At 42.3% G+C, this 17,432-nt stretch overlaps 1 protein-coding gene across 1 annotated transcript in view; it reads left to right on the plus strand.

Annotated features, from left to right (window-relative positions):
* Nucleotides 1–17,432, plus strand: part of URB1 (URB1 ribosome biogenesis factor) — a 703,763-nt gene that overhangs the window by 121,296 nt on the left and 565,035 nt on the right. Inside the window, exon 8 of the mRNA XM_078658408.1 lies at nucleotides 5,725–5,855. Within this exon, the coding sequence (XP_078514534.1) occupies nucleotides 5,725–5,855 (131 nt within the window). The remainder of the gene's footprint in view (nucleotides 1–5,724; nucleotides 5,856–17,432) is intronic.

The raw sequence follows: 17,432 nt of genomic DNA on the forward strand, positions 1-17,432 counted from the left end.
ACGCACCATTGCGCCACCTACATTTTTAAATGACATTGCTTTAGGTAGCTACTTGAAATGATCTATCCATCATCGTTTGACAGGTGTTATTTAAAAGAAAGTTAACATGAATTCATAATTGGCTTTGGTTGTAACCCCCAAGTAAAGGTGTCAAAAAACCCACAAAAAACCTCAAACGCTTAAAGAAAGAGTTAAAGTGCAGTTATGGTCAACAATTATAGCTGAAACGTCTCCAGCGCAATGTTCGGCCCGGGTGGTGTCAGAGGGCTTTAAATACTTGGGTATCTGTCAGGCCGGATCAGAAGGAGTTCCTTGACAGGAATCTCGGGCCCCAAATAAGCTGCCTTGGCGCAGATCTTCAGTCATTGACGCACTCTTCTACTTTTACTCATGGGTAGGTCTGCTTTATTTAGTATGAGGCCACTACCTCGCCTCCTATATGTACTCCAAAACACCCCATATCCCATCCCTCCGACAGTTTTTAAACGGGTAGCCCAGGAAGTTGGAACGTTGCTGTGGTAGGGTTACGCACCAAAAATAGCGCTGCACAAGCTAATGGCGCTTATGATGGTGGATTGGTAGTTCCTGACATTCGGCTATACTGTTGGGCCTCGCAGCTCCAGGTCATCAATGATTGGATATACTTCTACGCAGACATGGACAAGCCAGCTTCTAGATCAGATAGAGCCGTCATGCCGGGACGAAACTGTGAGCCTCTTGTATACTCCCGAAAGACACAAGCAGAGTGGCCGGAGCACACCAAAGTGGTGCTACAGTGTTGGAGTGAAGCCAATAAAGTACTAGGTTGGGCGGGGAAGCTAACTGGAAAAACCCCGTTAAGGGTCGGTGATCCCCTGAGGAAGGTAGTAGCCCTATTGGGGTTTCAAGGGTGGAAGCTGATAGGGGTTGAATACCTGGGTGATGTGGGGGAAGGGAGATTCCCCCCTTACTTGTGAGAAACTCCAGCAGGAATATAACTTGCACCAAACTCAAAGATATCAACAACTGAGGCTAGTAAACGCACTACGTACCCACATTCACAGTGGCACCTCTATTCCAGAATACTCCCCACCTAGAGGATAGGTTGCTACTGGACCCAATCAAGGATAAGCCAACCTCTTCGGTCTATTGCAAGCTGATCAATAATGTGCCTGAACCCTTGAGGGGCCTCCGAGACCCATGGGTAAAAGACCTGGGACCCATAGATGACGAGGAGTGGCAGGAAGCAATTCAGAGCCCAAGAGAAATAGCAGTCCACTCCAGATTTAGACGAATGCAACTTAAGGTCCTACATCGCACTTACTACCCGAGGACCCACCTATACACATGGGGCAGGAAGCGTACAGCGCGATGTGTGCGGGGATGCCAGGGCACCTTCATGCACATTTTGTGTGAAGGCCCAGAGATTGCTAGATACTGGCAAAAAGTCACATCAACTATGTCCAGGGTTGGCGGGGGGGGACAGGACCGCGATTGGTGCAGGGTGCTGAAGAAACGGCCTACAAAAGTAGGGGGTGTGTTAAGAAGTGGGAAAAGATATGGGCACCCTGGCAAAAGGACTGAGGAATGAGCTTGGGCGACTGAGCGGTATTGGGTGCCTCCACTGCCTGAAAGCACCCTGTAAACATACTGTTGATGGAGTACTGTGCCTGCCTTCCCGTGCACTGTTGGAAATGCGTATTGTAATGTAAGGTCTATTGAGCTTTGTTAATTAAAAGAGTTAAAAAAAAAAATCATTATAACTGAAAAGTCCACTGATATTTGCAAGGTTTAGTTAGGACCGCAATTCATAACTTGCACAACAGCCATTCAAGCCATAGTTCGCACAGCAGATGCAGTGCTCATTGCCTCACACTTGATGTGACAGATACAATGAAAAATGTTTTAAGAATAATTTTACAAGTAAGATTATATATTGCATTACCTTTTACCCGATGAGATAGATGGCTGTGAATGTACTATTAGTTATTGGTTTCAGTATGCTTTATTTAATTATATTCTAGCTGATGTGTTAAAAACACCTGAAATTAGGACCAATATCCATAACTTGCACAACAGCCATGCTAGCCATCATTCACACACCAAATGCAGTGCTTATGGCCTCACTATAATTTTACCTGTAAGTAACGACACTTAAAAGCACACCACAATAAACAATACTCACTCAAATCCATAGATATTACTACATTGATAGTCCTCTTTCATATGGTTGAGAAAAATATATTTAATCATATCTGTAAGATTATTCATGGGCAAATGTTTCTACCATTCTGTCTGAAGCTTGCCCCATGCACCTTTAAGAAAGTGCTGGCGGTTGTGATTACTTTAGTGGTCCAGACTCTATGGATTTCATTATTTACACAATAGTCTAGTGAAAGCAAAGAACTCAGCAATGGTTAGGGGGCCATCTTTGGTGAACAATGATGCTTATCCACAACTTGGGCTTTACCATCAACACCCAGAAGTCTCCTCTTTCTCCCTCACAGAGGTCAGCATTTATAGGGCAGTACAGGACATGATCCACTTTAGTTTTTCTTTACAAAATCGTGGATATTTGGGAGATGATTCTAAAATTTCTAACTTCGACTTAGCTCCTGGCCCTGCAGAACTTGTGTCTGCTTGGCCTCAATGTCTTGTGTGTCCTGTTGATGCCACACACCAAATGAGAGCCTGTCAGAGGTGCCTGAGGTCACACTTGCTCAAACATCAGGGGAGTTTCACAGATCAGGTGCGGATCTCCACTTCTGTTAATTCACATCTGCACTTGTGGATTGACTCCTCCAATCTTATGGTGGGTTATCCCTTCACTCCACACTGGTCTGGGGGATCCCATGTGTGCACATGACCTTTGGTCCTCAACAGAGCAGCGCCTGCCTATAAATGTACTCGAACTCTGGGTAGACTTCCTTTTATTGGATGCATTTCTCCCTTCTGTGTCTGGGAACAACATTCAGGTTCTGTCTGACACTATTACCACCGCCACCACTGTCTAAATAATAGACAGGGCAGTGTTCTGAATCCCATTCCATTACATCCTCATGTTCGCCATGAAGGTTCCATTGTCTTCTCTGATACATATGATACTACACCATGTCTACCCTCATTTGTTTGCCTGATTAACGTTCCCTGTTTAGATGGTCACTTGTGGCACTTTTTCTGAAAGATTTGCTCGCTTTGTTCCCTCACATACAATTTATTGTTTTGTTCATCAGTAGTATTTCTACCTTATTTTGACTTTCATGATGGCTCTCCATTTGAGCCAATACAGAATTACCCGGTAGACCTCTTACCATGAAGACAGTTCTGTTGGTGGCAATAACTTACCCAGATAGGGTCAGAAGTTCTGGCCCAGAAGTCCATCTACCCTTTACAGTTTTCTATCCAGATAAGTTGGTCTTTGCACCTTCCCGCCCTTCTTATTCAAGGTGGTTTCTGCCTTTTATAGTGCTCAATATATTACTCTTCTGTCTTTCTTCCCTCCTCCACATCCAACCAAGGAGGATTGACCCCATTGGACCCCAGACAAATGGTGTCTTGCTAATTAGACCGTATTTGTCAGGGCTCTCCTTGGGCTTTGCTAGTGCGAAGAAGGTCAAGTAGACAGTGACTAAATGGATCATTTTGTCTGGGGCACCCTTTGTATCTAGATCTGCTACACCTTGGCCTAGAAAGACCATCAGGAAGACATTTGTCTCCACTCCACTGAGCCATGGGCATACTCTGCAGCCCTCTCCAGAAGTGTCCTGGTTTCTGACTTCTGCCGGGGCTACATGGTCATCTTTACATACTTTAGCCAAGCATTTCTGTCTCATGTTTTAGGCATGCAGGTATGAGTAATTTGTGTAACCTGTGTTGCATGACTTCTTTGGCTGAAGCATCACTATTCACTGTACACCCTGGGAGGTATTGCTTGGGACTCATTCAAAAGGCGAGGGATGTGTGGGAAGTTTATCCATCAAAAGAATTTACTTGCCTTCGCTAACGGTATTTCTGGTAAACACATAATGTTCCTCATCAATATTCTTTAATTCTTTACCACCCCTCGAAGTGTTAGTGCAGTGACCAAGGCAAGCAAATATGCGCGTAATGTGTTTTTCGCTGTTCTCGGATTGCCCTCTGCATGACTCTCTCGAACATGGAACAATTACAGATGCTTGCATGCTGGTTGATGTCCTCTATACTCTGAAAATGTGTTGTCCGAAGTTGTGTGTGAGCCACATGGTGTCACCTCGTGGTGTTGGGAGCTCTTAGTGATAAAAAGGTTTTCAGTACCAGTCTGAGGCCTGGTAAGATGATTCATAAGACAAGGAATCTGCGGGAGGATTATGTATCCACCAAAAATACCGTTACCAAAGGTAAGTAATTTCTCTTAACTTCATATTTTTTAACACCTATGTTGGAATTAATCACCTTTAATGATGGTCCTAATACAGGTTTAGAGACTTTACATGAATTTGTTGTGAACTGTGGTATATTAGTGCATTCAAGACCACCTGAACCTGACAAAGAACCTCATAGCTCTTCAACGTATCCAATGCAAAGCAAACAACAAAAAAACAAAAAAGAAGCAAACAACCCTGTAAAGCAGGAGTATGAACATTAATTGAAAAACTGATTAAAAATGTGTAACAATAATATGAAACCACATTGAACAAAGTATCTCCCAGTAAGGGTGGGGTTGGAGAGCTCAGATGTGAAATCTCTTGCCATTTCCAGAGTGCCCATTCTAGGCGAACCTAATTTACGTCCTAAAATAAAATGCACTTCATAAGGTATCTATAAGGGACATTAAGGTGTGCATGCACACATCCCTGCCATGTGAGTGTTGGTCAGGGAAATACTTTTTTATCAAATGGTAGTTAAACTTATGGAGGTCTAGGCTGCTTTGACTGCTCTTTTTGTTTGAGAGATTAAGAAGTAGGTTCTGTTTCGTTAACATAAGCTTATTAATTCAACGTTCGCTCAAGTTGCTCTGATGCTCCTTTTGAAATGAAATAACTTTCTGATGCTCAGTAATTGCTTCCTCTTCTCTTCTGGATATCTTTGCTGCCTTTGTTCTTTTTCATAACCGGTTACTAATGTATTCATGCTTGAACATCAGAGGAATCCCTTATTTTTCTTTAGAAAGGAGTATATTTTCTGGGTACTCGACTCCGGTCATCACCAAGAAATGCAAAACATGCATTTGCTGGGCATTTGGCAAGTGTACTGACCTAGGAAATTCTTAAGCGATTGGTACATCATCTGGTTGTAGCCCATAGACAACTAAGGCTTACTCCCAGTAGTCAATCAATGAGATATAGCTGCTAACCGACAATAGGCCAAACACAACTGCAGTAATACATCTTCACAAGCCAAAAGCACTATAAACTATGCCAGTGGCAGAATGAGTATTAAACAATTTCCTGTGACCTAACCTAATTGATTTATTTATAGAAAAATTGGATATGGCTTTGTCTTCTAATAGATTACTCTCAATACCTTATTCCCAATGTTCAATTTCTGAATAGGTGCCAGCTAATCTGCGAGTATGGCACTTCAGTGCATATGTCAATTCAGATGGCACATTTTTACATTTATCAAATGTCGTCAAAAAGCCTTTGTTTAAATATGCAACATATATGTTCACAATACATGAACTTTGGCATTACTATTGTCACAAAAAGATTTTCATGATTTTGCTTAGCGAAAAATATGAATCTCATGCCTCTTTTCTTTCAATAGGATGCCTTACAGCCTGGAGAAGCAGGAACGCATATAATAAGAGAACTGGTCCATAACTTTTTGATTGAGCTTTGCTGCTCTTTGAAACATGGTATCAACTTTTATGATCCAAGCCTTGGTACAGCTGGCAGGTAAACACAGTCCCTTTCTTTCTTCTTTTATTGACTTTACTGGGCATGCCTTGGTTGAGAGCATGCCTTTGCTGTGTAGGAGTACTTGCTGTAGACCAGGGGTATTTATTTTCCCTGCCTTTTCCCTTTGCATTCCTTTTTGCAATGTTATTTCAAGTAGAATGGGTATTACATCTATTATAAATAGAGGTATGCTGTCTTGGCAAGTCTATATTGCTTTATAATTCTCCTAGATTACTAGTCTCAAATAGATAAAACTACTTAAAAATGACCTCCCTGAGGAAGTAGTCCATTATGGTTATGCTTATGATTTTTAAAAACTGTGTCCGATTTGAGTCTACTCTGCAGTCTGTTAAACAGCCAGACCTGTAGTCGGTGTGCATGGATATGACGACCATTTCAGCTGTGTATGTTGCAACTAGAGAAAAGTTGCCAATGAGCGTTGTCATCAATTCCTTGCCTCTTGTCAAATCAGTGTTGCGCATGAATCTTTTTCTGGATTCAATTTGTTGTGCATTATTTTGCCATCTAGTGGTTGGGACTGGAATGGTCTTTTTTTTTTCATCTTCTTTTTGGGTGTCGTCGACCACCATTTGGTGGTATGTCCGTCCCCTGTGTGACGTCAAATGGTGCCCCGGATATTCCTGTGCGTAGTCGCCATCTCCAGATTCTTTTTCTGCCGTTAGGTCTGGAAGCAACGGAGAAGCTCCGAAGGTTTTGAAGAAAAACTTGAAAATGTAAAATAAAATTAATTGCATCGCTGAAGACTGCGAAGAGTCAACGACAAGAGAGAAGGTGCCCCTTCCCTCTCCCCTACGACGCCGGACCCCGTGCACCAATCACGTGTTCAGAGAATGAGGCAAGGTAGGGGACGTGGAAAATACTCCCTTTAAATTCTACCCAAACTGCCCCCACAAATTTGCCCACGAGGTTTGCAACTTCTGTCTTCCAAAGGACCACCGTGATGAAGACTGTGAGGCCTGCGCTGCTTTTGTACTGAAGACCTTGAAGGGACGCCAAAGGCAGAGGCTGGAACATTACACCAACATGGGGAATTTTCATAACACGCATTTGCTTAAAGACCTGGAATTGTCAAGGGATGACGACAGTGTTGAGGAAGCTGAGATATTACACTGAGGATCGGATGTCGAAATCCTCAAGACTGCTGCTGAAAAAAGTCAGACAGAAAAGGAAAGGTCCGAGGGATTTTGAAAAGAAGGCCCAGTAGGTAACAAAATCTCTGTAAAGTCCCATAGCTTAAGTCCTCCGACAAGTAATCTCACAAGGCAGTCGAAAAAAAACGTCAACTGACGGTCAGCCGAAAGCAAATGAGTCCCACGGATCCCAGCCAAGGAATACAGATGCTGACAGAATGCCGAAGGGCTTGACTATCCCATCAGATCGAGAGGGAGTGGAGAACAAACATCAAACTTTCAGAGACTACTTATCCGTCGATCACAAAGAAAACACCTTCACCGACGCTCGACACAGAAAAGGCGCAGGAGTTCCAATTGAAGAAGTGAAGACTCAAGGCAGAAACGGCAGTGCTTGTTCAGCGAAAAAAATGAGTTTGACTTCTTAAGGGAATTTTGAATCCCAGTAAAACCTTTGATGACCCTTGGCACCGAAGAAGAGGAATCTGCCTTGGAGGCTCGACCAACACCAGAGCCCCAGGAAGAGGAACCAGAGGAAGAGGTTTATGAACCGAGGAGGTTGAAGGAAAAGGAGGGTTCGACGAGGAGTCATGGAATGGCCTCGACACAGACCCTTCCAAAGAGGAGACAGACTACTGCCTCTCGAGACCACCATTGCCAGACGACTTCTCAATGTATAACAGCCTGATCAAGAGGGGCTGCGGAAGCTTATGGACTGCAGTTGGAAAAAGATCAGGGAGATTTCTGTTTCCTCCTCAAAACATTGATGCCTGCAGAAAAGGGTAATCTATATCTGTCAATGTTTTCCAGCATTTTAGATCAAGGCTTTTGGGAACAAGCAATGGCTAAAGCAGCTACTCCCTAGGTCGAAAAGAAGTACATGTCTTCAACACAGGATCCAAAATGCATACAAGGGAACGCCACTGCTGAGTCCATCATTGTCGCAACTGCAAGTGAGCCGAACAACGCACACACTTCTATAGGGCCACCTCCAAAGAAGGAGAGCAAGAGGCTCAACATGGTGCGTAGGAATATTGAGAGGGAGGCCGCACCGCAGTGGTGAGTTGCCAACTCAAATGCACTGCTGAACAGGTATGGCCACCAGCAATGGGGCGAAATGGAATCCCTCATGCAGTATCTACCCGAGGAATACAAAAAGGGGGCCAAGCAGTCATTCAAGAAAGATGATACTTCGCAAATACATGCCTGGAGTCGGCTTTGGATGCAGCTGATACTGCCAGTAGAAAGACGTGCAAGGGCACAACTTTGAGAAGACATGCCTGGTTGCATGTATCTGGGTTTAAACCTGAAGTTCAAGTCTCCATTATCAACATGCCCTTTACAGGAGACACACTGTTCCGCCAGGCGGTCGAGGATTCCTTACAGCAAATCAAAAAGGACAACGAAACCTCGAAGGCTATCTGGGCACTGCAATACAAAGGCTCATTCAGAAGGGGTGGAAATGCAACCCGAAGTCCCACAGGCCTTTCACATTGCGGCAACAGCAAATACAAGTCCGTTCACACCAGGCCACACAGCAGGCCACTTTGCAACAGTGGCAGCACCCAGCAAGGCAGCTCTTTCGTGCAAGAGCGAGGGTGAAGAGGACAGGCTTACAGAGGGCAACAAGTCAGTGACTTGCCCAACGAAGCAGCCCCCCACAAAACACCAGTGAGAGGCAGGATAGGAAATTTCCCATTGAAAAAATAATCACAGACAATTAGATTTTGAACGTTATATGTCAAAGATACTGCAAATAAATACTCAGAAAACAAACACCAAAACAAAGAAATATCAAAGAAACAAGACCGTACACCTCAGGAAGGAGGTCAAAGAACTCTTACAAAAGAAAGCAATCGGGTACCAATAAGGGATCAAAACAAGGGGAACTACTCACCTTACTTCCTGGTTCCAAAACCAGACCTCACCCTAAGACCAATCTTGGACCTCGGGTTCATAAATTCATCTGCATGTAGCATTTCAGGATGACCACACTTCAAGGAGCAATTCCACGCCCTCAAAAGGGGCACTATATGGCCACATTGGACCTGAAGGATTCCTACCTACATATACCCATGAATCAAGAGTACAAGAAATATCTATGGTTTGTACTTGAAAAAGTACACTACCAATTCAGAGTCCTACAATTCTAAATGAAGTCATCACCAAAGGTCTTCACAAAGTGTCTCGCAGCAGTCGCAGCATATCTAAGAAGGAAAGGAATACATGTATATCCATACCTAGACAACTGGTTAGTAAAGGTGAAATTAAAGTTAAATTGCCAAAATGACATTCAACCAGTAATCAATACTTTAGAACAACTGGATTTCTCCATAAACCACAAGAAACCTTCACCACAACCTGAACAGGAGAAAGTGTTCTGGGGGCGACCCTAAACTCAAAAACAGCATGAGCATACCCTGTCCAGAGAAGGTTAAAGGCGGTGGCAGAGCAAGTTCACCTGTACCAGATGGGGCGGTCTTAGGGAAAAGTTGCCAAAGAGCGTTGTTATCAATGCCTTGCCTCTTGTTAAATCAGTTTTTGGAGTCACTGAGTTTAAGGGAGGGGGAGGGAAGAGAGGTATGCAATTGGGTAGTGGTATTTAAGATCTGCTCATATTTTAATTTTGAAGCTGCAAAGGGTTGTTTTTTCACATAACCCGCATCTACGGACTGTTTATGATCTAAACAAATGAAAACAGTTGTTGGATAAACATGTTAGACGGGAATCATCTAATGTCAATTCAAACCAGCAGATGGTTAGTCCATTGGCAGATTACAAAATGTATTCAAAATAATTGTTACGACTAACCTTTTTCGAAAGTTGACAATCTTTTTATTCCTCAGAACCTTAATGTTAAACATTGTTTATCAACAGTAGTGATATGAATCATGACTTAGCTCCACAAGGCAAGTCATCGTCTCCCTATGATTTTACCATGTACTTGGAAAACAAACACTACCACTCCATTAGAGAATTTCATAGCAATGAACTGAGCCCGATATTCTTGAGGCTGATTGTCCCATAGAAGCATTTTCTAGCTGGGCAAATGTTTGAATCTTTGGTGGTCACCTAAGGCATTACAACTAAATATAGTGTATTGTCTCATGTTCTATGTAAAAGAATAGACTCCCCTCTAGTAGTAGGAAAGGCGTTTGACAACCTGTTAAGCTGTTAAAGGATGATGTCTCTTGTCGTGTCCCACCCCTCTTACATAGCCATCTACATTGTTGGCAGGTCTTAGGAGATAATTGTGTTCTGTTGCATCAAGACTGATTTTTGTGTATATAAAGATTGCATTTGTGAACTTGTGAGAAAGTGTACAATGCTAGCACCCTGCTCCAAAGATAGGCAAACACCTCCACCAACTTTGTGACTTATACATTCTTGTTTAGGATAATTTTAGAATGTTTAATTACATTTTCTAGCGAGGCTTCATAATTCATGTCTTTCCAGACTGTACAAAAGACATGGCATGCATTGCTCCCAACATCTTGATGCAATTAAAATGTAATGTTTAAGTTGGTGAAAGTGATTGACATGCCAAGATTCTTCCTCATTGGGTTATGTAAGAAAAGATTAACGCACAGGGCAGCCTATATGTTGCCATCATGTCTTTATAAGAAAAAATGGTTAGGGGTTCTGCCCACTTAATCCTCCCGTACCTGAGCAGGAGACATCCAGGGATGAAGAAGTAGCAAAAGAAGGTACTGATGGGATCAATCCTTTTTTAATTTTCAAACAAGAAACAACTAATTGTCTTGTGAATCACAAATAGAACATTAGAAACATATGTAGGTTGATTTATATACACACATATGAGCGGACATCTAGGGAGGCACAGCAATCTATATACAAAATATCACATATACATCATATACAAATATACAAAACATTTGCAAAAGAAACATTAATCTGTACCCTGAATTCAAAAGATATATAAGAATATATATACACCAATTTAAGTAAATGCCTCCTCTTAATTTGCAATGGAGTGCACAACAAAGTGGTAGTCTCAAATGTAAAGCACCAGGGGGTTAGAACATCAACCCAATCTCTAATTGTATAGGTGCATAACAGACAAAAATCAAATCTTTTTATAAGTCGTAACAGGGGACTCAATTAAAAACAAAAGGTTTCGACGCAGTCGCGGTCGCGTTTCAGCCAGATGATGTAGGCTTCATCAGGACATGGGTACTCTAATAATCACAAATATATACAAATTACCTACTAATATGCCCACAAGGGTACATATAATAGAAAATGTAACAGTGCAAAAAGAGACTTAAAATCCCCCTTGCGTGGAAATGCAGTAAAAATAAGTGAATCTATCGAAAAGAAAAGCAGTAAGAGAGCAGAAGAAAACTGCCCAGCTCACACCAACAGCAGAGTCAAATCAAAGTAGGTGGTGTCAATCATGTGCAGTACTTTCAAAAGAAACCTCGCCTCCACCTGTAAGTGTGAGCACTCTCAAAGTGTAACGGAAACAAGAAAAGAAAAAATATATTAACACCTTATATCCCGGAGAAAAATCCAGGTGTCTTCAAACCAAATATATCACCCCTAAAGAAAAAATAAATACCTAATCTTGAGGGCCCTGGCCGAGCCTAGGGCCGGTATAACCGGCTAGTCCACAGGATCACCCACAAGGGTGGGGTGGGCGCCACTTTCTTTTCCCAGGTACTGAAAATAATACCTGGAGTAAACATATATAGAATGAAAGGCCAATCAGACGCAAACCCAAATTAGCCTGGGGAACAAAACATCCAACGTCAGTAACTACTAGGGTCTAAACAAGGCAGAAAAAATGCAGAACAAATGCATCGAGCATACCTTATATATATATATAATGTGTCCGCTCGAATAAGGGTAGACTCCAAAAACACGTGGCTTGAATCACACGGTCTTACTGCCATCACAATCCAAACGAAGGGAGGTGGGACAGGAAAAAGGAATAATTAAATCGGCATCACCAGACCTCTCAAAATTCTAATTCTACATAAGAGTGCATAATATATCAGATACATAGTCACACAAATCGACATGTTCAAAAATATAAGAAACGACATATGTACATGTCTATTTCTCCACCATCCCAGGCGACAAATCTACAAGCGAATGGGGTCTGCCAGCTCCTCCACTCGCAAATAACATCTGGCTCCAAGGGGGGGGGGGGAGAGAGATCATAACGTCTCCCATATGTCGTATCCCCACCCGGCTTATCTACTTAGTGTTCAGTGGAAGGCGCAATTTAAAGATAAACCGCTCTCTGACGAGTTATCGATGTAACCAGTGGTGCACGACTCCATTACAAGACCTCCCGTGCATTATAAGGAAATGGAATCATATAGTACGGGCTATTCTGCAGCCGTGGCCAAAGTGCAAATAAAAGCAGCGCGAGTAAAAAAAGAAGAAAGCAAGACAAATTCAAATACCTAAATTCCGCGGGTGACACGAACAAACAGTGTTCACTTCGGCGTAAATCATTCCACCGGAAGACTGGGAGTGGCAAGTCAAGCGCATATTAATGACACATAACAGGCGTCAGTACGGGCGCCAGGCCGGCGAAGAACACTAAAAAAGGACTCCAACTTGAAAGGCAAGTCTTAGCCCCCGGATCTCCAAACATACAGACATATATCAGCATCGGACGATCAAGTATCCCGCATACATTCGAGTACATGTATCCACAAACGATACAAAAACAAAGATTAAAAAAGTGACAAGAAAGATAATAAATAACTAACAAAAGTGAATTAATCCATAGAAACAAAAACAAACGTGTATGAAAAAATATACTACTACTGCATTTCCACAAATGGGTTCCCAATTTTTAAGAAAAACCAAGCACAAGGACCCTCTATAGAAAAACAACAACATATCAGCAATCAAATAAATACAGGTTCTTCAAATATGCACTGTAGCATTTTGTATGGCTATATGTACATAATACAATCTCAACAAGAATCAGTATAAATATCAATCTGTTGTCACTATGTATACTACAGTAGTATGTGTCATATCATCTCATCCTCCATCTCCACTCATTAGCGAAAGCGGAAACGGAAGAATAGAAAAATCACAAAATGATAGAAAGATAACAGGGTTTAAGAAATAACGGGCACAAATTCAAATTAATGCCCACATTTCATCACGTTCATTCAATCCTTTATCTGAAGTGTGGTATCTCTCTATTAATCTCGCTTCAGTGCGATTCAACTTGGACTCTAATTCTGTTTTATTTTTAGCCGCGATGGTAACTAGAACTGTCCAAGTCAACTCTTCTTCATTGTGGTTAGCTTCCATAAAATGCTGTACTAGAGGAGCCCCAATGTACTTACATCTTATGCGTGATTTATGCTGTCCAATACGCATTTTGACTGCTTGTGTCGTCTGTCCAATATAGGACAAACCACAGGGACAGGTCACTACATAGATACAGTTCTTGGTGTTACAATTAGAAAAGGTACGCATCGTATGTATGTGACCATTGATATCAATCTCTTTGAGATCCCTAGTGTTGGGACACACAGAACAGTTCATACAGCGATAGTGTCCGATCACTGGTGGTAGTCCCAACAGGCTCCTGGTGTCCTTTTTGGTTGGCAGCAATCTATTTGTCTTCACTAAATGCTGTTTTATATTCTTTCCTTTACGGAACGCAAAGAGTGGTTTTGGGATATTCAAATGATCTATCAGTCTCCAATTTTTTGAAATAATCTGTTTGACCTTATTTGCTTTGGGGTTGAATGTTAGCCCACAGGTCAATGAAATGCCATCTTATTTGTCTCTAGGTGCCTTCATGTCTTTAGGCACTGGACATAGACTGAACTGAAGTGACGCAATGCATCTTTGTGTTTGTACACTGGATACCTTCACTCTAGTCACTATATATTGATCATATATACTACAATTCATGTGGCCAATCTCCTTCCTGCTGCATACAAATGTGTTTAACCTCGCTATCAGTGCCCCTCCTTTTGCATGTTCATCCTACCTTCCATCTCATATTATACTGCATTTTGTAACCCGCAGTCTCACTGCCTCGGTTACCCAACTGTCTTACCTCACAATGGAGGTCTGGTTTCCACCTGTTTGCCCCATGTGTTTCTTTCGGTTTTAACAACCACCCTACGTTCCGTCCTCCCCTTATTTATTAAACTTGGTACTTCCTTCCATTTGCACATGTCTAAATTTCAAGCCTCCTTACCCACATGTACGATACCTTTGCTGCACCTTTCTTCCATATCTTTAATGTCCCTTCTTACTCCTCTGATCCCGTATCTCATATATGTCCTACCACCCTCACTCTTTTATGTCTGAACATCCGATACTATGCCTCATACATTTGCTCTACCCTTGCACATGTCTAATACTTGTGCCACTTCCATTCCCACAAGTACAGTGTTCCTGGTGCCGTCCTCCCCCTCCATATTTACATTTCTATGCCCATTTCATTGCTTACTTATGCTGCTTGCTCATACATTTTCTCCAGTTTAGTTTTCCCAGAACAAAGGGGGGTTTGCAACTTAACTGACCGGTTTCCTATGCAGTCCCTCTATTAACCCATACCCTTTCTACAGTGAACACACCTGAATGTGCATATGCTAAGTAGCTTTCTGCCACACATTTGACTGCCTTCCATACTGTTTGACACAAACCTCATTTATGGTATTCCAGACTAGTTTCTTGCAGTACACATTTAGAAAATTCACCCATAAGTACATAGTCATCCTTTCAAAAAGCCAGCTTGTCCCCTTTATTGCATCTTGATGGTGATCAAATGCTCAGTTTTTCCAAGACTTCCATCATCATCAGTTTGGCCCAGGTGACTCTTTGACAAAGGCAAGAGGATGCTCCATTTGTACCCGCTGAGCACTTTGCCAACTCAACCCAAGAATAACTGAAATTGGGATGAACTGCCAGTGTGGTTGTTTGTCCTACCAGTAATATCGATGTTCGTTAATGACCTGGGCTCCTGTAATCGTTTCAGCAGTACATTGTGGTTTCTGACCCCTCTTTCCTCAAGATACTTCATAACAAGAGTTCACTTTTCTTTATGTTAGTGTACGTTGTTATTCTGAGTTACGTGCTAAGAAGCAATGTGATTTAAACTTTGTTTTTCAATCATTTATGCAATATTTAAATGCTTAAAATCCTGGTCCAGGTCATGTCCTTTGTCCAAGAAAGATAGACTTGTATATGCTGGTTTGCAAAGATCATCAGCAGTTGAGAAGATTTTGTTACAGGGTCAGCATTAACAAAATGTAGTTCTCTAATTTGTTTTTTGTTTTTTTAAAACATTTTTTATTGGTTTTACAAGTAAGAACAGAAAGAACAGAACATGCGGGACATCATCCATTAACAACACGTGCATTATGGGGTCGCAGTGGGCTATAGGCACTTTAGCAACAAAGAAGTGAAAGGGTTATCGTGGATTTGGACACAATTGTCAGTTATAAAGGCATTTTACAAATCTGTTTTCGAATATATAATGTGGTAACATTGAGGTTCTCTTCACAATTTTACAGTATACATTATGTGAGAGAAAAGAGTTAGGGATTCACATCTAACACCCCACAGGATCGTGAGTGAGAGAATCCATCAATAATGATACTGCATGGGCTGCTCTGTGATTCTGTATTCTCTAGGTCCGTGATCTCTCTAGCCTGTGTATACTGTATCATAGAGCCTGACTGTGGAAGCATGGGCCAATGTGGTCACCGTACTGCCTATAAGGAAAATATGTATGAAATGTAATGTGTTGTATAGATCCCTGCCTTTCGGATGGCTTGTATATCATCCAAGTTTCTGAGGTATGTATCTCAGGACGTTCCTGTCTGACCCATACCACCAAGAGCCCTAGTCGAGTTCATGACATCCTGTTTCGACTTTGCCTTTTTCAGGAAAGCTCATAGCAAGCTTTTCATGTCTGGTTCAGTGCAAAATTTCCACAATATCGCGAATTGTCCTTTAATAGAAAGACTAGATGAATTAACCCGTGTAGGTATTTATCGCCTTTGAATTGAGGTTTGATGCTTTAAAGACAATACTCCGATGTAGGTGTTACTGTGTCCTCTACGAGAGCTGGAATGATCCCCATAACTTCCTCCCATGCCCGGTGTATGGTAAAATCCTGCTTCGATCATCCTGCACCTGGGCCTTTCTGATGAGGCTTCAGGGGACATGCGCTTAATATGCCTGATGGAGATAATTGAATTGCGTGTAACGGAACATGGTATTCCACAAGATCTCCTTCACCTTTTGTTTGGCACATGTCCATTGTTTAGCTGCATGGTCCAGTCCTAGGTCTGCTGCCCAGCGTTCCCTGACTCTGTGGTCACCCTTTAGTGTTGTGTAAGGAGAACAACATATGACCCTGTTATGATTTTCCGTGTACTTCCATGAGAAAGTATTGCCTGTAGATAGGCTGCGGTGGGTAGCTCAGATGGATTGTGTTCCTGTGGGTAGCGACAGCATGATGCATCACGTTTTAGGTTTAAACTGGCCTGCTGGTATCCCCTAGATATCTCTGTATTCTTGAAAGGTGAACAGAGTGACTTCAGCATACAGATCCCCCACTATGTCTGTCCCTGCTTCCTTCCATGATGTCGGTTCATGTTGTTGTGTAACCGTTTGTATATTCGGTAGGGTCCATATGGGGAGCAGTGGGAAGATTTCATGAATGTATTTGTGCTACTTATGAGCTACTCAAATCTGGAGGGTCTTATTCAACTCTGTTGTCAAAGCCTTGTTGTACAAAGTATAAATGAGTTCTCCCTTAAGCGTGCACTGTACATTAAGCCCCTATACGCAGGGTGTAGTCCCTAACCAGCACAGCCAATTCGTTGTTGGAGGTCACAGTTCCCTCTTTTTGCTAATGGGTGTTGTGTTTTGTGTAGTGCTGTTTGTTTTCTGCCTTTCCCCTATATCAAGTCTGAGAAGAGCCCATGGAGCTCTCTGAAGAACTGAGCATGGAGATTTACTGGTAGGGCCTCAGAAAAATACAGCTGTCGCAGCAATATCAGCTTTTTGGTTGTCGCCACAGGGTCAAGAGGGGATCGTGGTAAGGACATCCAAAAGGCAAGACTTCCACGGATCAAGCCGAGCGCCATATATAGGTTGCACTCTTTATCAGTTCATGATCAGCGTGATACAGTTGCACGCCCAGATATGTAATCTTGTCAAAGTGCCCTACGGGTCTAGGTTGTACCGCAGTCTCTTTGCGGTGTTCTGCAATCTGCGCAAGAGTGAATATACCAGATTTAGTCCAGTTAACCCAGAGGCCCAATATGTCCCCAAATCCATCTAAAGTCTCCCATCAGTGTTGGGAAGGGATCGGCTGCATTGTGTAAGTAAATGAGAACATATTCTGCATTGAGGTATACTATATGCCACCCACTGAATGCTGAGATTCCCCATT

The sequence above is a fragment of the Lissotriton helveticus genome, chromosome 8 (genome assembly GCF_964261635.1).
Source record: "Lissotriton helveticus chromosome 8, aLisHel1.1, whole genome shotgun sequence".
Lineage (NCBI taxonomy): Eukaryota > Metazoa > Chordata > Amphibia > Caudata > Salamandridae > Lissotriton > Lissotriton helveticus.